Consider the following 23,404-nt stretch of genomic DNA (forward strand, 5'->3'; position numbering starts at 1 on the left):
ACATATAATATATCCTTTATATATTATATGTAACATATATGAAATTCATTCATTATCTATATTTACTGTGGTTTTCTTTCTTAAATAGTTATTAATTCATTTACTGGGCTTCTTTATACAAGAAAAAATGAACATCTATTTTGTTATCTTAGAAAATATAATAGTGTGAATAGTTAAGGACTTTTGGTTCCCTATGTCACACTGAGTTTCTTTTATGAAGATCAACAAAATAAGTCTCTTACATGCTTTATAGCAATTGCTTTGCTGTTCCAGAGCAATTACTTCTTTTGATATTCTGAGCACTGTGTTATAGAATTAATTGTGGTCTTCTCTTTGCCTTGATTGAAGATGCTCTGAGCCTCTTTTAATACCAAAATATTATATTTATATATATACACACACACACACAGGACCTTATGCTATTTGCTATCAAGTGTGTTTCTGATAAGATAAATGTTTCTATTTCATACTACTAATCTGATGATGGTAATTAATTGTACTACAGCCACTCACATAATATCTGGAAACACTTTTAATGCTATAGTTGAGGCTTATACTAACCACATTATTTATATGGAAAGACTGGCTCCATTCTTAGCCAAGTTAGAATATAACCTTGATTTTCTGGCAGAATCTCCATTTCAAAGACGTTGATCCCCTACTCCCATTGTAACTGCATTCATGCTCCCATAGTTTTAATATTTCGACAACTAAGAGACCACATAAAAATAGGATGTTCTTATTCAGTGCATTCCAATGGATGATTAAATCAATATGGTCAACATAAGTAACATGTTGCATAGTGGGAAATGATCTGGAACCGTCCTGGAGAAAAAGATATCAGTCTCTAAATCAATACTTATATTATTCAATGTCTCATTAGTGTACTTACCTATGACTGTGGATGAGAGCATTCAAAGCCAGACCATCAGACCAGCTGGTGGTGAAGTTAATGACATTAACCTGTGGATAATTACGAGTTGATTGTCGGACCCAGCTCAGGAGTATCTTTTCACTGTTAGTTTGTTGCAATCCAGCCATGATATTTTTCATTACATTTTTGACCTAGGTATAGGAAGAAAATTTCATAAGAAAATGCATGAACAAGAAACACACAAACTTAAACTTGTATGCCCTAATCTTCAGCTAAAAATAATGGAAACTTTAGGGTCAATCAGTAGTGAGGGTCATTCTAACTACTCAGGTGTCTATTCTGATTGGTTCGTTTCTGTGATATGCCATTTATTAAATATGTTTAAGATCATTCCTGGATTCTTCCCTGATAAACTATTAATTTTGTATCTTTAGATGCTCATCTGCTAACTTTCAATGAATATGCTAGAGAAGTCTTGTTAGACTGGTTGTTAACCAAGGACTTAAAATATATTAATAATTTTAGGATAGGAAGAATGGTGCAGTGACTAAGAGAAGAAGTTTACTTTTCTTAAAAGCCTAGGTTCAAGTTTTGCCTTTGCTATTGACAAATTGTGTTAATTGGGCAACTTAGCCTTTTTAGGTCTCTGGGTTCTTGACTAAACTATACAATGAGGTTGTTATAAGAATCAAAGGACAAATTGTATATAGTAAGATGAACCTCAGGTTCATACTAAAACTTAAAGTAATGCAAATTATGTTTACTGACCAAAATGAAAAAAAGAAAATAGAAATGAGTTTTCTTATTTAAAATAAAAACAAAACAAAATAAAATCAACAAAAGAAGGGAAAAGGGTATTCATCCCCCAAAGCTGTGGATGTGTCACCTTGTTTTTTGTATGTTTTTATTTAGCCTAGTTTAATTCATTATGGCTTTTTTTCAGGGTAAGAGATTCACATGCAAGAGAATAAAGGTTACAAATGCCCAGAACATGTGGAACTCTGGCTCATTTATGAGGCCTCTTGGGTCACAGGATGTGCCATTTAAGAAGCTGCTTTTGTATAAAAACATTATAGAATTACAAAATCCCACTGAAGAGAAACACACAGCATAGGTCCTGATGTGAACACAGAAGGCCTATCTCCTCTCGGAGGGACCTGCATTGGTATCTAGAAGCACACTCTCCTGAGCTGCCCAAGGATCTCTGGCCTGCTGGTGGGTGGGCCAGGAAAGAAAGAGTTTGCTGTGGCCTGCCCAGCTACCATTGTTTGGTACTTTGGATCTTTTGGGCCTGGTAAGCTAGTATATGGGCTTTGCTTTAAAACAGTCTTAGAATGGAGTACCCTATGGTCTAGCAGGTTAAGGATCCATTATTGTCACTGCTGTTGCGAGGGTTCAATCCCTGGCCTGGGAACTTCCACATGTTGCAGATGCCACCAAAAAATATACAACAAAACAAACAAACAAAAAACAGTCTTAGAATAGTCCTTTTACGCAAAGAAGGGGTGGTCTTCAAGGGGATGTCAGTTGTAGTTACCAGGACACACTCAATCCTAGATGACAGGGCATAGGTGAGTTTTCTCCCTGACTCAAAAAAGAAGAAGGAACTGGTGCTCCTTGAACAAAAGAATCTTGGAAGAATCATTCTCAGCAAAGTTCCCTAAGGAATAAGGTCACTAAATACAGACAAAAATGACTAGGGTTGGGCAGGTTGTTCCTGTCGTAGCTTCTGTCTTACTTGCCCCTCTGCCTGAAGCATGAAATGCTTCCTGGCATGTGGGTGGGGGGAGATGAAATGCTTCTTGCGGTGGGTGGTGGGAGGAAACCGGGGGACACATGGCTGTATCCGTGTTGTTCCCTTGTGCTTTTTTTTGGCAGAGAGCTTAAAGCGCTTCAGTTCCATGAAACAGACATGGGGAGAAGGGGTAGAAGATTCAAGGTGCCTTCATGTGTACAGTGGTTACAAGGGGTGGCATCTTGGGTGCTGGGCTCAGGAGCATTACCTCAGGGCTGTGAGGGGGCCCACTCCATCATCAGCAACTCCCACTGTTACTGAGAAGTCACAGCCTCCCTCCCAACACACAGTCCCCTGGCCACCTCTGGAATCACAGTTGGAATCTCCTACTTTTGCCTTGCCAGCTGTGGTCACCTCTGCGGAGTTGCCTTGTTTGAGAAATTTGGCCACGTTGTTAAAAATCACATGGAAGTCAAGTGCAAACAGCATGGCGGCAAAGAAACCAAATGCCAGGGCTTCAGCCCTCCCATTATCTGGCGACAGCTGTGAGGAGATGGCAAAGGAAACAGAAGACGAGGGCCGCTCTGATGCCGTGTAGGAAATCCATCAGAGTCCTGTACAAGCCCTGCCACTAGCTCAGCTGCATGATATCAGCAAGGAGAAAAGGCAGGCTGGAACCCCCGAAGGAGCACGGAGAGAAGGTGGAAGATGGATGAGGAATGAGAGACATGACTCCGCCAGCAGGGGGCGGTCTTGGAGCCAGCAGAGGAGGGCACGGTGCCAGGAGGGAGACACAGGACCTGCAGTGGCAAGTCCCCCTCAACCCCGTTCCAGGAAAGGAGGTGGAAACCAAGACTATGCAGGAAGAAAAAAAAAAGCCAGGCTTGGCTTTATTTTTTATGAATTGGTTTCTGGACATTTGATTCTCTCCTAGGCTGTGTGCAGGTGCAAATGCCATTCAGCAGATTCTATTTCAAAGTGTCATTCTTCTAACTCATCTGATGCAGACATCCATTTTCAAGGTTTGAAGAATGCAGCTGACACCTCATTATAGAACAAACTGTCTACATATTCTATTAAAGGAATAATTACTAGGCTACTCTTTAATAGAAGTCAAGACCCTTATCATATACTTAAAAAAAGCATATAGGTAAATGTGATTCGTTTTTACCACCAAGAGCTTCCTTTTCGGGAAATATAAGGTTCATATGCTACCAACATTTGATCAGATGATGAATATTTATTGTATTCTAAATATGACATTTTATTTTGTTTCTTCATCCATGCAGAAGTTAACAAATGCCTTTAGCGAAAATACATATTTTAATATCTCCAATGTTAGTCATTCTTTTATGAAAGATTTAATGCAAATTTTAGGATAGACTATTACATATAACTTTAAAATACTTGAAAAGGATTTGAGATGATGTTTTGTAAACATGGTAATGATCTGAAGATGAGAAATCTTTGCATATATTTGTCACTATCCCTTAATAACTAAATCTATTATTTAGGGGTGGATTATCCAGTTTTCTTAATTCCTTCCTGACCTGCTTACTTAGTTGCTTAGGGAATAAATAGGTCAAATAGTTATGTAAGACATATAATTTTTCTCATCATATTCTAAAGTTATAAAATATACAGCTTCCATGCACAGAGACTGTGGGACATGTACTATGTGTCCTGTGGTGAACTGGGTTTGGAATCGGCAGACACTGGCTCAGGGGTGGTGATGGATTTGCACTGATCAGGCAACCTTCCCATGATAAATGGGATTCATTTGTGAAATGCTTGGCCAGACTACCCTCTATGCACATAATGTTAAAGGACAACATGGTATTCAATCCAAAACTCCTTTAGCATCATTTTGTCACTAATTCAGCTTATCAGCCCCAGGCTCATTGCTGTTGCTTCTACTAGGGTACAAATGCTGCTGAGAAAAAAATAAGCAATAAGGGGCAATGTGAGATAATCAGTTCTTTTTTTCCTACATAAAATATAGTTAGCAAAAAAAAAACATTTATTAAGGCTTAACCCTCAGTCAGACATTGAGCTGCTCCTAAGGTGAGTCTTAAAGCAGAAAAATTCCCCATGCTCAGGGCTCATTGTCCCTAAGAGAGAAGGAATCAATTTTTTTCTCCCTTCTGCTTTTTATCACCTGAGAAATTAGAAACACCGCAAAACTTTTTTGTCTATGCCAGTGGCATGTAGAAGTTCCTGGGCCAGGGATCAAACCTATACCACAGCAGTGACCCGAGCCACATCAGTGACAACACTGGATCCTTAACCCACTGCACCACCAGAGAATTCCAGAAACACTTCAAATTTTTAGTGAAACATTTTTTGTTTTTATTTAATTTTTATTGAAATTGTTTACATTGTTGTGTGAGTTTCAGGTGTATAGTAAAGTGATTTAGTTATACATACCTGCATATGTGTATTTTATATACATATATATATATGCTCTTTTTTTTACATTCTCTTATATTATAGGTTATTACAGAATATTGAGTATAGTGCCCTGTGCTATACAGTAGGTCCTTGTTGGTTATCTATTTTATACATAGTTATATAGTAGTGTGTATGAAAAAGAATCAGTTTAAACAAATGTGTGTATGTGTGTGTACACACAGCTATACATCTTTTTTTTTTTTTTAATTTTTTGGCCATGCCCACAGCATATGGAAGTTCCCCAGCCAGGGATTGAACACACACCATAGCGGTAACTTGAGCTGCCGCAGTGACAAAACTGGATCCTTAACCCACTGCACCACAAAACAACTCCTGTGTATCTATTTTTAAAAAGAAAAAAAATGTCTTTGAGCAGTGATTTTAAAAAATGACTAGGAGTTAACAGGGAAAAGAATGTATGACAGATATGGAGCTGCACCACCAGGATTCTCCTTTAAGGGAGGGCTTGTTTCTCCAGCTGTCATCAGGCAGACATTACCCTTGAGTCCCCTGAGGAACTACTTGAGTTGCAAAGGCATGTTGCTGAAGGTCATATTCCTTCTAGGGCAACCCTGGCTGATGAAAGGAAATTGTATAAAGACTTAACCATTTCAGTCCCACTCAGGACAACTCTACAGGCTCATTCTAACTCCCTGTTCTCCACGGGGCTGAATGAGGCTCTTATTGGGTGTGCATCAATTAACATCCTGCCTGCTAAACTCAGCGTCTGTTTCCCAGAATCCATTCTGGGACTAAAAGGAGTTACAACTGAGCAGTAGGAGTGAAGAGGGGGAGGAAAAGTTTTTTATAAGAAAAGGAGAGTAGCATGTGAAAGGCTTGCAAAAGACCACAAATCAAGACCTGTCTTGCCCAGAGGCACTAGGTAGGCAGGGGGTTACAGTAAGTGCTTTCAGCAATGCAAAATCCATCCTTTCTTGTATGTTGTGTATATAATAAATAATATAGGGAGCTCCTGTTGTGGCTCTACAGTAATGAACCCAGCTAGTATCCATGAGGATGCAGGTTTGATCCCTGGCCTCGCTCAGTGGGTTAAGGGTCCCGGCGTTGCCATGAGCTGTGGTGTAGGTAGAAAATGTAGCTTGGATCTGGCATTGCTGAGGCCATGGCATAGGCCAGCAGCTACAGCTCTGATTCGACCTCTAGCCTGGGAACTTCCATATGCCACACCTGTGGCCCTAAAAAGACAAAAAATAAAAGTAAAAATAAATAAATAAATAAATAAATCTTATAAACAAACAAACATTCTAGTGTAAAGTAGCCCTGGAATTGAATATTTCTTTTGAGTTAGCCAGCAGAGATGGGGGCCTGATCTTTGAGAGCAACAACACAGTTAGCCAGCTGGTTCCCAGAACCAAGTTGACCCCTGCCCCCCCCAAAAAAGGATGGTTTGCAGTTTAAAAAGAAGGAAGTATAGTATGCCTAACACTGTCTTTGTAACAGTTTTGCTCAAAGCTGCTTACTCCTCAATACAGGGATAATATTTCAGGCTAATAATTTCATTTAAGTGGAAATTGGAAAAACATTTTACAGGAGAAATGAGGTTGGTACTTGAGAGTTTTTGGAAGTTTAGAGAGAAGACTTCCACAGCACTAGTAATAACATAGTATGGAACGCTGGAACCAAGGATGCACACCTTTCAGTCTCTTCATGTCATTCTTATTCTGATAGCTCTGGATAATACATTAGGTTGACCAGAAGGTCCTTTAATCTTTATTGGTATTCAAGGCCTTCTTTGTCTATTTAATAGGAAAGCAAATATATACTTTTGGTGAAAATATCTTTTGGGATTCATTGGGTTATGATGAGGAGTATTGAGGAGGAGGGACTTTTAAAAAGTGGTTTATTAGTTTTAGGAGAACGGGGCAGTGTGATAGAAGAGGGATAAGGAGGCAGCGGCTGGGAAGAGTCTAGATCTTTGGAGTCACAATGATATGGTGATTCAAGGACGTTGATGGAAAACATAAGACTGAACAAGATGTCTCAGAACAGGAAAGATTATAAAAGCATTCCTTCCAGTATTCTTGATGTGAGAACCCTTCTACATGTTAGTAATAAAAAAAAAAATGAGGACACTCATAAATAAATGAAAAAAATATCAGATAGACTGATTTTGAAACTCTATCCTGCAATGAGTTGAAATGGAATTAGAAAGGGGTTTGAGGAGATAAGAAAAGGTGAGATCCTGTGAGAGACAGTTTGTGATAAATACAATTAAAATAGCCTTTTGGGACTCTGAACATGCCCAAGTCCTCCTGCTGGCTTTGTCAGGACCACTGTCTATGCAACTCAAAATATTTTTTGCAAGCTGGGGTCTCTCCATCAATAATATGTTACCAGGCCATAAGATAAAGACAGCAATTCATAATCTATTAGAAACTTCTGCAGAAATTTTACAGAGTACTTGTCTGTTGAGCTTAATTATAAAAGATAAGCTTGGGTTTTATGTGTCTTTTTATTTCATTTTTTTTAATGCTTCAGGAATTTATAAACAATGGAAAATGGGGAAAACTGATGCTTCCTCAAGATAGTTTGAGTTGTACTGAGCAACAGAAGGGAGCCAGTTTGGTAGGGGTCCCTATGTTGCCTTGATAGTTCTATTTGATACCATTTGATTCTACATGAAAAAGGCCCAGAATTAGGAATCCTGCTTTCATTTTGAGGCTCTTATAAGCTAGTTTCTATTGCCAGCTGCTATGGTTGTTCTCTCTCTTCCCATATTGCTGAGAAACAGGAGAGCCAGTTCAGAGTGTTTATAATAAAAAGCTACAGGAGCCAATTGGGAGAACAATATAGGTACTGAGTTGAAAAGGTACACCTCTGATCTACATGCTGTCTGACTCCAAGCAGGACACATCTACAATTCAAGTTAAAAGTCAACCTTACTAAAGGAAGTAGTGATACCTACTACAAATAAGAATGTACCTTAAAGATTATGTTCAGTGAAAGAAGCCAGATATAAAAGAATTCACATTGCATGATTGCATTAGTACAAAATGTCCAAAAAGGCAGACATATTGAGACAGAAAGTGGATTAACGGTTACCTAGAGTTGGGTGGTGGGAGAGGGGAGTGATGGTAAGTGGAAGTGAGATTTATTTATAGTGTAGTGGAAATGTGCTAAAATTAGATTGATAAGTGTATAAATCTCTGTAAATATCCTAAAATCTTTGCCAGATCGGGGGTGGGAGGGGACTGTTTCTTCCTCAAAATACTTTGAGAAGCCCTGGGAGACAGAACTCAACCAGTTTGGTATGTTTTGAATTTTACATATAGAACGAGTAAATTTATAATATATAAATTACATCTAAAAAAAAAAGCTGTTTTTATAAAAAAGTAATCTCTGCTAGTAAAAAGGCCAGACATCTCAATTATCCTCCAAATTCTTAAAATATGAGTAGAGAAAAAGAGTTACTAGTATGAAACACCTCTAATGAAAATGGTGCACTGTACTGAGTGCTTTATGAATAATCTCTCATTTAATCCTGACAAGAAATATACATATTCATAATTGTTTTTTTCATTTTTGATAGTCAGGGAATTATGTCCCAGAAAGGGATGCCCAATGTCACTAAGATGGTAAATGGAGAAGTTAAAATTTAAGTTCATAGTGGTCTGACTAAAAAAAAAAAATATATATATATATATATATATATATATATATATATATATACTCTTCATTAAACCAAATGATTTGTCATCTGTTTTGCAGAAGTCCAATAAATACAGGTATTCAGACGACCCTGTGCTGAGGTGGTTCAGAAAAAAATGCAATTTCCAAATCATGTTATGAAGCGTTTGTGTGTATAACATATATACAGATCATCATATCCCAATAATCTTTTATGGCATTAGTTTACACTGAGAATATACATAAGATTAACGGTCTTATTCATTTGATAGTGATTAACAGGAAAAAATACCTATCTTCTTACAAAACGTGAGTTACAGAAGACATATATTTGAGAAAAATATTTTATTAACCTATTTATAAGATTTGTTCTTTTGCCTCATCCATGCCCAGTGGAAAAATATTTAGAAAAGTATTCCTGCAAATGTGCTAGAACCTGTCCTATAATCTGCTGATACTTCACACTGTAGATGGCAAATGTTGTTACAATTTAAAAGGCAACACTATGGAAATGAGCTTTGTATTATTAGAGATAGACATGTTAGTTTTGCAGGTCAAGGGTAAAAATGAAAGGAAGGACCAGCAACATATTACCTCCCTCCCCGCAAAAACAAACAAACAAACAAACACATAAAAAAAATTCACCAGGATTCTTACCTGCCAGTGGAGGATTATATTCCAAATCAAACCAAGAGTCAGTTTATGATTTCCATCTACTATGTCACTGCTTCCGATATTCACTAAATCAACCTGTTAGAGATAAAGGGGAAACACTTGAAGGAAAGAAACACAATGTCTATTTGGAAAGAAAACAAAATGCAAGGCAATTTCATTTAGCTATTTTCGGAGCCTAAGCATCATTACAACTTTTTAAAAATAATCTAAAACTGAAACAAACTGCATTTGTAACTGTACTTTCTGTAACAAACAAGTGCCCCCAAACACACTTACAAAGAGACAGGAAATAAATGTACTTTTAGCATATAAATAAATTACTGCAGATTAAAGAGTCCAATCAGAGTATCTCCAAATAAAATATACAACAATGATAACTCATAAAGGAAGTCTAAATTAAGAAGTACTTTCTAATACATAATTGAAACTCAAAAAAGAAATTTCATCAATCCTTTTATCTATCTCAGAGGAGTGCTATTATAATTAGAGGTGACTGAATTTGACTAAAATGTCCTTGCTTTATAAATATATATTAGAACTCTACTAAGCAATGGTGCTAATGGCCAGCTCTCTTTTCTCTATCTAGCACTGGGTTTGGGAATTAAAATCTGGCAGGATTTTATATTTTCAAGACAAATCTCCTGTCCTTCACGCTCTTAAAAATTTTTAGGTGTAGTCAGGTTACACATAAATATCAGGCAAATGAGCACATGAAAGAATATTCAACATTACTAGCCATTAGGGAAATGCACATTATAACCATAAAGAGGTAGCGTTGCGCAGTTGTTATAATGGCAAAAATAAAAAAAAATAGTGACAATATCAAATACTGATGAGAATATGGAGAAATTGGGTCACTCATGCTTTGCTGGCAGAAATGTATATAGTACAGATATTCTGGAAAACATTTTGGCAGTTTCTTACAAAATTGAACATACTGCTTACCACACAATCCAGTAATTGGGCTCTTAGGCATTTATTCCAAAGCAGTGAAAAATTATGTTTCTACAAACCCCTATATTTAGTGTTTATACTAGCTTTATTTATAACAGCCACGAATTAGAAACAACCTAGATGCCATTTAAGGGTGAATGGTTAAACATATTGGTACATCCATTCCATGGACTACCATTCTGATAGGCGATATACAAATATACATACACATGTGATAATGTTGTAAGGGACTAAAAATAGGTACATATATATACACACACATAAATACAAGTAAAACTGCGGAAATATAAATTCTACTGGTGGATTATATCAATGTTGACGTCCATGGTAATATACTATAATGTTAATGTATGTTACCTTTGGGGTAGAACTCAGTTTAGGGTACACATGATCACTCTGTATTATTGTTTATAACTACATGTGAATCTATGATGAGCTCAAAATAAAAGGGTTAACAAGAAAAAAAAAAGAGCATCCAGGGATACTTTAGAAAGAGAAGCTATCATAATAAATCAAATTGGCAGCTTCAGATTAAGGTCCTTACAAAGGTATTACTGAGTTATGCAATAGATTAGATGTGAGGATGGCACCACATGGACATTACAGAGAAGTCAGCCTGAAGTAAACGGACAGTATGTAAATGGGCACTTAAGTAAGGCTCTATTGAGGAATGGATGAGCAGAAGTCCTAAAAGCTGGTTAACATGAAAGACCTTGACTATCTTGGGTGTAGGAAAGCCAAGTTAATACTGTCATTGTAACACATTACATGTCTACTTATTTCTAAAATGCAGAGGTATCTCATTGGACAACTGAATTTTAGTAGTATCCCATGCAAAGTTTTCCTAATTCAGTGCCGAAGCTTGGCACTGAAGCTTCAATATTTCAAAGTATTGGGCATTCTCATAAATTTTTTTCCTACACACGTAAACAATAATTTGCCATGATACTTTCATTTTACTTATACAAAGTAGAATACAACAAGTTTGTGGAATTTAGATCCAAGAGAAATCAATTAACTCATAAAGAAGAAAGTATGATCATAATTTCATTTGTAGATTTCTCATGCAACAGTAGAGGGGATGAGCTTCTCCATGTGAAAAAGCTGCTATAAACTGATGAACTGACATATTGATTCATTCATTTAACAAATACATTTTTTTTGGCTGTGCCCATAGCATATGAAAGTTCCCAGGCCACAGATCAAACCTGAGCCACAGCAGCAACCCCTGGCACTTCAATGACAATGCTGGATCCTTAACTTGCTGCACCATAAGAAAAGTCTTCAACAGATACATTTTGGCTATATGCCAAGCACTGATGTACTTATAACATGAAAGGGAAAAACTGTCCTGCTTTCTGGAACTTAATTATAGTGATAGTGATAATCAGACCATATTTTTGGAAGGTTTAATTATTTAAATGAACAATACATGATTTTTAGGAAATAGATATACTTGGGGAATCACTGCTGGTAGTTAAGCTTAGAATTGTCATAGGGATCATTCTGGGGAGACTTAGAGCAAGCAGCAGGTACTGAGACACCAGCAGCCCCTATCTACTCTCATAAGCTTGTTATTTGTGTGAGTAGGAAGATGGTTTCCTGCATTTCTTTATCCTCATAAAAATCCCTTTAAGATCCATTCTCCACTATGTCAGGCACTGTTCTCAGGCCTTATAAAGAAGACCAAAGTAGAACCTCTAATGTCAAAAAGCTCACAAGCCAATGGCAGGCCACACAATAAAAACTAAAATTAGGCAGGATCCAAAAATTCCACTTCTAGGTTTATATCCAAAAGAATTGAAAGCAAGGACTCAAACAGATAATTATACACCAATATAATTATTCACAATAGCCAAAAGGTAGAAATGATCCAAATGTCCACTGATAGATGAATGGACAAACAAGACATGGTGTGTTTATACTTACAATGGGATTTTTTAAACATTAAAAAGGAAGTTCTGATATATGTTACAACATCAATGAACCTTGAAAACATTATGCTAAGTGAAATTAGCCAGCCATAAAAATGTAAAATATTATATTTTTTCACTTATAGGAGATACTTAGAAGAGTCAAATTTATAAAGAACATAGATGAAGTTCCCTTGTGGTAGAGTGGATAAAGAATCTGGTGTTGTCACTGCTATGGCGTGGGTTCAATCCCTGGCACAGGAACTTCTACATGCCACAGGCACATGCAAAAAAAAGTAGACTAGAGGTTACCAGGGACTAAGGGAGAGGGGATTATGGAGGATTTTCAAGTGGATAAGAGGCTTGGTTTGGGATGATGACAATGTCCTGGATATGGATAGTGGTGATGACCGCATACTGATGTGAATGTACTTAATGCTTCTGAATTGCACAGTTTAAAATGGTTAAAATGGTAACCTATGTTATGCATATTTTTCCACAATAAAAAAATAATGAAAAGAAGCCATGGGAACACTTGTGTATATGTGCATGTGTACCGTAGACAATATCTAAAGGAATATGCATGGATATCTTCCAATAAAATCTATTTATAGCCACTGGAAAAAAATTAGGTAGACCATGGTGTCTCTTGGAGGCCCAGTAGAGAAAAAGACATTATTGTTAATGACAGTGTAAGCAAAACAAAGAAGAGATACTCACTGTCGACTGAATCTATAAAGAAGGGATATAGAGACCAGAACAAAGAAAGGGGCAGGTGGGGAAGGCTTGCCAAGAAGAGTGCATGTGACTAAGGATATGTTAAGCAATCTAGGGGAGGATTATGAAGAGGTTTTTTTTTTTTTTTTTTTTTGAAAAAAATCAGGGAATGCAAGGAACTTTTGAGTAGGGACAGGTTAGGGCACTATGAGGTAGAAAAATAAAAATACCAGAAAAGTTGAACAGATCTTGGCTAATTCTTACAGGCACTGAGAAAAACATAGGAAAGACTGATTACAAATGTCTCTTAAACTAATACAAAGAAGCTTACATTTTTGTCAGGGACAACAAATCTTCATACATCTTTAATTACAACTTTACAAGAGATGCAATAATAACCATTTGGCCATTTATTTTGTCAACCTTCCATAAAAAATAAGGGCATAATATTAAATTTTAGTTTTATAGAGAAATTCTGTAGACAGTTACAAAAACACAATCTAATTTACGTAACTTTCTGTTGATTTGTAATTATATTTTGTTAGTTACTTTTTTATTGTCAGTGTTACTCACTATACCGACAAAACTAACAGGTCAGTTTGGTTGGTGTTCCTTGACATGGGCACAATGAGTAAATAGCATAGGTTTTTTTTTTTTTTTTTTTTAGGGCCGCACCCATGGTATATAGAAATTCCCAGGCTAGGGGTTGTATCAGAGCTACAGGTGAGGCCTACACCACAGACACAGTAATGCAGGATTGGAACCACCTCTGTGACCTATGCCACAGCTTGTAGCAATGCCAGGTCTTTAACCAACTGAATGAGGCCAGGGATTGAACCCACATCCTCATGCATACTAGATGGGTTCTTAACCCACTGAGCCATAATGGGACCTCCTAGCATGGCTTCTAAGTGGTGTTTCAGTCATATATTCTCTTTTGTATGTACCACAGAGAGTAAGCCTTATCACACTGCAATTAATACCAATCATTCCTTTCTAAAGACCCATATTTGATCAAGTCACATTGTCATAAGTAGATATTTTGTCATGCTGTAGTTGGACTGTAAGAAACACAATTATCCACATTTTTGTACTGTTTTGTACTGTTGTATTGCTTTCTAGCTGTGTATGTACGTATGTGTGTGTATGTGCATGTGTATAGAATCTCATTTTTGTTACTAGAAATAGTGTATTTCTTTATGCATAAGACCACATATATTCCTTTACACAAATGCATGTGTGAAATCTTATGCATGCCTTTCTCCTATTTTCCTTGGGACTAGGTTTCTTTTCCATTTTGCTTGTCCCACTTTTTTTTTTTTTTTTTGTCTTTTTGCCATTTCTTGGGCTGCTCCCGTGGCATATGGAGGTTCCCAGGCTAGGGGTTGAATCGGAGCTGTAGCCACCGGCCTACGCCAGAGCCACAGCAACGCGGGATCCGAGCCTTGTCTGCAACCTACACCCCAGCTCACGGCAATGTCGGATCCTTAACCCACTGAGTGGCAAGGCCAGGCATATGGATATTCCCAGGCTAGGGGTCTAATCAGAGCTGTAGCTACCAGCCTACGCCAGAGCCACAGCAATGCGGGATCCGAGCCACATCTGCGATCTAAACCACAGCTCACGGCAATGCCGGATCCTTAACCTACTGAGCAAGGCCAGGGATCGAACCTGCAACCTCAAGGTTCCTAGTCGGATTTGTTAACCACTGCGCCACGACGGGAACTCCTTTTTTTATTTTTATTTTTTTTGTGACCTTCTTTCTAACTTCTTTCTTAATCCAATGTAAAAAAATATTTTTGTGTATTTTTCTCCCTATTCACATGATCATTGTATGCGTGAGTGCACATGTGTGATATCACATAGACACAACTTTAGTAGGTTGTATGGTCTATAGAAAATGGCATATTATTCAGAATATATTAAATATTGCTTTTACCAAACAATAATCCCTTTCATCTGTTCATTTTGATGGCTACATAATGTTTCATTGTTTGAATGTATCATGGAGTATTTAGCCAGTCTTCTGTTAGTGGATATTCACTTCTTTTCTAGGGCTGTAATAATTTTTTTGTTTAGATTTATCGTTTTATACAATCCTGGAAAGGACATCTTGTATATATATCCTCACATACTGATGCTTTTATTGTTCTACTAGCTATTCCCAGGAATATGTCTACTAGATATATATACATATATATACATAATATATATTTATTAGTAGGTATTTATATAAAAGTTTTAACATTTACTATTTTAACCATCATTGTATTGTTATTTATTCTTTAAGGATCAGGTTAAATTCACAGGTGAAGAGTCTTGGTCTATTATTCAATGGTAGAGCTCTAGTAACATATCAATGTTTTCTGAAGTAATTAGCCTAGTTTAATTTTCTGTTATTAAGTCAATTTTAGTAATTTGCCTTGTATTAAGAAACATCCATGACTTGGATTTTTCAAAATTAATATCACAGAAATGCTTTTGGATTCTTCTGTATCTGTGGTTACATATCCTTTTTCATTACTAATCTTTGTTTTTCATTCTCTTATTTTCTTTTCTTATGATTAGAAGATGTTTATCTGTTTTGTTTACCTATTCAAAAAGTCAATCTAGCCAGATTTCTATTCTGAATTCACTTTTCACTGTTGTTTTTGTCCTTATAGTCTTTCAAGCTGTATACTTATTTCCTTTATTTCTATCTGTAAAAAAATTAAGGTCATAAAGTTATTTCTGAATATAGCTTTCACTCTACCAACATCATTATCACAGTAAAAGTACAAGATAGTTACTAGTTCACATACATTTTACCAAGAGTGAAACACAGTATCAAAGATAATTGAAGATTCCACAAAGTCAGATTTAAAAACAGGTCTGGATGTGGGAGATAATTCATTAATTAAGTCTAGAGAATTTTTCATTAAGTGCTTTAATCTCTTTCCTAGTTAGTAAATATTGCATACCACCATGTATACAAGGACTATTATTGGAACTATAAGAAATAATTAACAATCACTAAGACTCTAGAAGGGGAGGGGTATTTTGTAATGCTGAAACATATTGTTCTGGTCTTTATATCACTATTAAATGCCTCATATTGACAGTCTAGTCCATTTTCACTCTAAATTCTCATAGGCTTGGGGTTGTTAATAATGCCCCATTTCTCACCATGTAGCTATGAGTGATAATTTTTAAAAAATCATTACTAGCTTTTCTCAAATAATCATCACCAGGCTACACAATTGCTTCTCTCTTTTCTTTTACATATTTTTTTCCTAACATATGCTCTGGAATTATATATTCCACAGATTATCACTTTTTTTTTTTTTTTTGCTTTTTAGGGTTGCACCCGTGGCATATGGAAGTTCCCAGGCTAGGGAGTTGAATCAGAGCTGTAGCCACTGGCCCACACCACAGCCACAGCAATGCAGGATCCGAGTCACATCTGCAACCTACACCATAGCCACAGCAACGAGGGATCTGAGCCACATCTGTGACCTACACCACAGCTCACAGCAACACTGGATCCTTAACCCACTGAATGAGGCCAGGGATCGAACCCACATCCTCATGGATCCTAGTCGCATTTGTTAACTGCTGAGCCATAAAGGGAACTCCAAGGATTATCAATCCAATTTCTAAATAACTATAAAAAGGGAAAATAAAAATTAAAATATGATAATAAGTACGTTAAATGAATAATTCCATCCAGTAAGCAAAACAAAAAACATTTATATGATGATATGCTAATAAATGGATTCAGTGTATCTGTGGATGTATATATGTGTGTAACAGTATTGTGACAAGCATTAGCAGGAAATACTATCTAGAGGTCACTAAAGATGCCTAAAGTTATATTTCCCTGTTTTGCAGAATGAAAGCATCTAATACAAAATGAATAGGTGTGAAAGTTTATATTGTGTGTGAAAATTAAACAGAATGCATTGAATTTTTGTAGTAATAGGTTCACTTCCACATGAAGATTGGCTTTAGGCCTTTCTGCAAACAGGCCTAAGACTTTAGGCAGAAAGTAACATTAGATTTTGGCTCAGTTTGGCAGTGTTATTGTGGAAGATGCTTTATTCAAATGTAATTGTGGAGAATAGAAAATTCTCAGTATTTGCTTTGACGTAATGGAACCTTATTGTAGCTCCAGCAGAATATTTAAATGTGAACTCCTAGGAAAACATTCCTTGAGTCAGGATGAGCAAGGCTGTTTAAAAAAAAAAGAAATACACCTAGGAAGCTAAGGAATTGGCTTTGAGAATAGTCTATTGTTATCCATTTCAGAGGTGTGAGAACATGTACAGAAGGGAATTTCTTTTGTGTCCCCACACTAGCACTTAGACTAAAATATCTGATTTTTGTGTAAAATTTTATATTTAATAATTCTATGATTAATATATATTTCAGAAAGCATTGTTACTTCCTGGTGTTCAACCTCCTAAACGACTTTGCTAAGCATTGGGCGTAAGGAGCAATTCTCTTCCATTGCTTATTCATGAGAATATGTTTTTTTTTTTTAATCCCAGGATTTGTTTTATCCTCAGTTTCTTCAAGGCATGATGCAATCTAGCATGGTCAATAATATTTTCTACAGGCTAAATTTAGATATCCCATGGTGGTTAGAGTGAAAGGATTTATATACATAGTATTGATATATTTAAGATTTAAGAATATTTAGGAAAACCATAAGATTTAAAGCAAACCTGAAATGTGATGGCTTAGTGAAAGGAGATTACTGACCTGGACAAGTTTATATTATTTTTAATTAGCTTGACAGAAAGAAGAATAGCAGGATGTGTTCATCGAACTTAAAGTAGTACATGCTGACTTTAGAATGAGGATTATTTGGACCTCCCCCCCAAACAAATTGCAATAACCAGGTCAAAAAATGAAAATGGAACTTCTTAGGACAGAACAGAAGGTAAAAGTAAGAAAAAGGATAAATAAAATTAAGTGAATGATATTCCTCTGAATAGATCTGACAAAGTTCTAAGGAATAAATCTCTTCCAAAATTTTCCATGCTTTTAAAATTTTTGGTGGTAGCAGGGAGATGGACAAACTCTACCAGTTTTAGTTGTAAATAATTCAAGCACTTGCATTTCTAGCTTGGATGTCATTGAAAGTTATATCTCATTCAATAAAGGAACCATCATATCTCCAGTAAATAAAATCTGCTGCTTCCTTAATGTCTGCCACTTCTTGCCTTTGTAGACAACCACTGAGAAGGAAATTTCATAGCCACAGGCATTAATGAAAACATGTATCATTCAGCCAAGTGACATTAGGTTAGAGCCGGGAGGTTCCTCACGTATGTTTCAAAGCATGTGCTTCTTCCAGATCACTTTAGATTTCAAGATTTAACCTAAGGAGGAGTCATTTTTGTTCCTTTAATATGCAGGATGCAATCTGAGCATATATTTTAATTAGGTATGAAATAAAGGATAAGAGTAAACCGTCTTTGTACTTATCAGGCTTGGTATGTGAGTTTAAATAACCGAAAAGCACTTCAAATTAAATCTTATAAAATAACTTCCTATAGAATTATAAGATTATGAAAGGAACCATGAAATATCATATTTAAAAGTTTGGGTGTATTTTCTTAACCAGAATCTTAAATAATAACTATTGTTTAGGGGAAAACTATGCTTTGGAATTTATCATATAAATATCTCTCCTGATACTTAGACCTGATGCATAAATTTCTACCTTCTATATATTTAGTTCTTTTAGATCCATACATTTCTTTCTTATACTGTTTATAACTGAGAAGCTCCTTCCAACAGTCTAGACAAATAGGATTTGCTTTTTAAATATGTTAAGTACCTTTTACAAAACATCTGCCACCATTAGTCAAGCTAAAGAGACTTCTCCATATTCAAGAGAAATTCCTCAAGTATTTATATAATCCTTCAAAATATAATGCATTTAAAAGATCAAAAATGCAGTGAAAGCCAAGGAGTTTCACTGCCCTGCAGCATGTGCTTTTATACTTACACTGTGTTTAATACTTATATAAAATTTTGGAGTTCCCGTCGTGGCGCAGTGGTTAACGAACCCGACTAGGAACCATGAGGTTGCGGGTTTGGTCCCTGCCCTTGCTCAGTGGGTTAAGGATCCGGCGTTGCCATGAGCTGTGGTGTAGGTTGCAGACGCGGCTCGGATCCCGCGTTGCTGTGGCTCTGGCGTAGACTGGTGGCTACAGCTCCTATTCGACCCCGAGCCTGGGAACCTCCATATGCCGCGGGAGCGGCCCAAAGAAATAGCAAAAAATAAAATAAATAAATAAAATAAAATAAAATAAAATTTTAAGAGTTATGGGCATAAATCATACCTATTTTTTCATTGAAAGATGCATGTATTGAATATTTTATTATTAAATGATGAATAGTTCAATATATATAACATAAAGGGTGGGCTGCATTGGCCATTTTGGTCTTGGATCTCCAATGGCAGGTTTTTTTTCTTCCCTCTCATATCTCCACATTCCAAAGGTTACTTTTTATTTTAAACAAATATAGAAATCTGCATTGGAAAATACCTTTCAAAAGCACATTTTGACCTAGAATACATCATAAGACTTAGTTCTGGAAACTCACTATAAAGATATCATCCCTAACTTCAGACATATCTATCTATTTGTTCATTTGTTAAATATTTTTCAACAGCCACCACATGCCACATATTAAGTATTGAGGACAGAGATAAACTAAAAAAAACTGTTTATCAAATTGCTTAAGGACTAGTGAAATTAGTTAAAAGTTTTATTTTGGTGATGTGAGTATGATAATCATATATCACAGGTTAATTCTTTTTTTTTTTTTTTCAGGGCGTTATCTGTGGCACATGGAAATTCTTGGGCTAGGGGTTGAATCAGAGCTGTAGCTGCCTGCCTACACCACATTCACAGCAACACAGGGTCAGAGCCATGTCTGTGACCCACACTACAGCTCACAGCAACTCCAGATCCTTAATCCACTGAGCGAGGCCAAGGATCAAACCTGCATCCTTATGAATACTATGTTGGGTTCTTAACCTACTGAGCCACAACGGGAACTCCCTGACAAGGTAATTCTTAAAGGAACTGTGTTTTTGTTTGTTTATATACTGCCTCTTTGACACTAAAGATTTGAAGCAGTTCGTTTAAAATGTCATAATTTTAAGAAAATTAAAACATTAAAGTGGTGAAAGAAAATTAAAGCAAACATAGCAAAATTAAAATTTCAATGAAGGTAGTCTTATTGAACATAAGATGTACAACTAAACTTTTTGGCAAAGTAGTTCTTATAGCTAAGCTAAGCAAGATTTCCTAGATGAAATATTATACACTAGAAGGCAACATTTCAAATGATGCCCTCTATAAAACTGTCCTCAAAAATTATTTCACAATATAGAGTAAAAGATTTATATACTTTCAATAAGATATTATTTAACTTGAACTTTTATAAATACTATGTACTTTATACGTGGCTATATAGAATGCCACTTTAGCAACAAGGACCCCATGTAGTAGCCACAGCTTTCCCATTGTGAGCCACGTATACTGATTTTAAGAAGAAAAAACAAAAAAAAACTTGGCACTAACAACAGCAAAAAAGTTTTAAGATACATGACTAAAATTCATGACAATGAGAAAAATTTTAATTACAACATACTTTGTAGCCACATTACTATTATCCCAAAACATCTCCACATGTACAAATCATAGTGAATGATTACCTCAATTTTAAGTTGAATATTATTTCCCTTTGATGCAAGAAATGCATAGGGGGCAAGGGAGGGTAAAATATTTACCTTATGAAATCATTTTCAGGGATAACTAGCTTCATTTTAAGAGGAATAATTTCACATTGCATCAGAATATGAATTTAAAGATTATAAGACATGCTTGAGTATATTTTTATGTTCCATAGAAGAATATCTTGAGATAAGTACAACTATTTTTATTGGTACATTTCGCAGATGACAAAGAGGATCCAAAGTTATGAAATTGTTTGACAAAGATCTTGTAGTTAGTGAGTGACAGAATTAAATGGATATACTTTTTTTCTGGATCCTGGAATGAGTATATATAAGGTGCAGACATATTACAGGCCTATTTCATGGACTGAAAATTTAACACAAGAAATAATACTTGCCTAACATAAATTAAAAATTTGAAATGTATATCTGAACACTACTAGGTTTTATGAGTGATAAATGGAAGCAGTTTTTACTCAAAGATATTATGTTCTGACATACTCCAAAAAATATATTTATGGCTATTTAAGTTTTCGAATACTTAAAGGATACATAAAATACTGGTTTTAAAGAACACCTTAGAATCTTCTTTATCTAAGATCATATGCCAATAAGAGTCAACACTGTATCATTTTTCAGATCAGTGACATTGACGACCATCCAATCTAATTCAGTGACAATTTTCAATGATGTGATTAATTGAATATTTGAACATAGCTGACATTTGAATTTTCACCCGAGGCTTTTTAAGTACTCTCTTTGGATTTGTAGTTTAATAATGTACAACAACTATCTTATTTTCATTGTGCTATCTCACATTGTATATTTGAAGACACTTGGTAAAATGTTTCCACTTTGTCATAGACAATTGATGAGAGTAGTGTACTGGACATAATTATGAAATCTACAACTGTATCAGCTAATATTAAATCATATTAAATCAGTAAAATCCTTCTCTATTCCCAGGATGTAATCCAACATATATTTTTTGTCAGATTCTTTCAAATAATGATGGAGTGCAATCCATGACTTGAAAGGCATTGGGGTTCATAAGGAATACACATGGAAATCTTGGTATGGAAGAAGAGGGAAAGCAAACTGGGATCAACCAATGAATGGAAGAGAGTTATCAGTGCATCTGGAGGACAGTTAAAAACACCACAGGTAGTTAAATCTCCCCACCAGATTTTTTTTTTTGCTTTTTTGCTTTTTAGGGCTGCACTCAAGGCATATGGAAGTTCGTATCTACAGCTGCCAGCCTATGCCACAGCCATAGCAACGTAGGATCCTCCACTTACTGAGTGAGGCCAGAGAGCGAAACTGCATCCTCATGGATACTAGTTGGATTAATTTCCACTGCACCACAATGGGAACTCCCTTATTTTTTTTTATTTTTTATTTTTATTTATTTTTCTACCAGATTTTTAATGGCTAAATTTTTTACCAGTGAAAAAATCAATCATTATTCAACTTTACATAAAATGATTAAACATGCAAATTTGTATTAGCAGAAACTCATTGGTTGGAATTTAATTATATCAAGGGGAAAAATCTATCAATAAACAAGCTTAAATGGCTCATTAAATATTTCTTTTCATCTGAGAGTGGATTGAGTTAAAAAACGGAATTCAGAATGTCTGGTAAAGGAGACTGCCCACAAATAAGAGTGGAAAAAGATAAAGGGATGAGAGAATGGCAGTATGAGAGATGTTTCTATATTATCTGAAATTTGCGCTATCTACCTTCAACAAGTCACAGATAAATGGAAGCTATGGATACATTTTTATGTTGAGCTGGTGTGTAGACAAGCATAACCACTCGGTAGAGTCATTCCCTCTTTCACAGGATTTTGTTCTTTCTTTTGTTTGCTTTTTAAAACCACAGCCAACTTTATTACAAAGAGCTTTTCTCTCAGCAAATATTGTGACAAAGGAATCACAGCACTTACAGGTACTTCCTTTTCAATAAGTGGTTTTCAAAAATAAATTATTGATAGGAAAGAAAACTTCATGCTAAAACAGCCACCAGAGAGAATGTAAATCAGAACATAAATGTGGTGTCTGAGCTGTACAAAGCAAATCTGTGAGTGTCATTTAAGTGAGAAGAGAAAGAAGTCAAGACAGAGAAAAGAAAGGAAACTGAAGCACAAGGTCAAATTGAGTTGCTAGTTTAGAACTAGGGACCATTCTAAAAGTAGTCATTTAGGACAGAGGAATAGGCCAAATTGGAGAAGGCTCTAGGAAAGGAGGAAGAAGACAAAATGAACTTGACCTAAGAAGATCTTGAAACTACCACAAGTATCTTTTCAAAAGGAAATTTCTGGAGTTCCCACTGTGGCGCCATGGGTTAAGGAGCAGTGTTGTGGCAGCTGTGGTGTAGGTCACAGCCTATGAACTTCCCTATGCTGTGGGTGCAGCCACCCTCCCCCGCCACTGCAAAGAAAGAAAGAAAGTTTCTAATACCCCTTTAACAACAAATGGATTAGTTTTTTTTCAGGTGATTTTCAAAATTAGGTTTGTGAATAGATTTATAGAATTGGGAGGCCACCCCCCCCAAGCTGTTATCAATTTCTTAAAAGTTGAATCAACTTACTACTGGTTCAGTTGGTCTCAGAAGTCTTTGTAAAAGTTTTGTTTAGTTGTGTTATATGCTTTCTTAAGTTCCTTTGGTTAGTGATTAAGGTACTCTATATCCCA

The 23,404-nt window shown here is 35.9% G+C and overlaps 1 protein-coding gene across 6 annotated transcripts in view; it reads right to left on the reverse strand.

Annotated features, from left to right (window-relative positions):
* DMD (dystrophin) overlaps window positions 1-23,404 on the reverse strand; it is a 2,144,556-nt gene that overhangs the window by 1,746,109 nt on the left and 375,043 nt on the right. For all 6 annotated transcript variants that reach the window (XM_047764837.1, XM_047764839.1, XM_047764840.1 and 3 more), the window contains exons 5-6: window positions 9,366-9,458; window positions 893-1,065 (exon numbers count right to left, since the gene is read on the reverse strand). In XM_047764837.1, the coding sequence (XP_047620793.1) occupies window positions 893-1,065; window positions 9,366-9,458 (266 nt within the window). The remainder of the gene's footprint in view (window positions 1-892; window positions 1,066-9,365; window positions 9,459-23,404) is intronic.

The sequence above is a fragment of the Phacochoerus africanus genome, chromosome X, assembly GCF_016906955.1.
Source record: "Phacochoerus africanus isolate WHEZ1 chromosome X, ROS_Pafr_v1, whole genome shotgun sequence".
Lineage (NCBI taxonomy): Eukaryota > Metazoa > Chordata > Mammalia > Artiodactyla > Suidae > Phacochoerus > Phacochoerus africanus.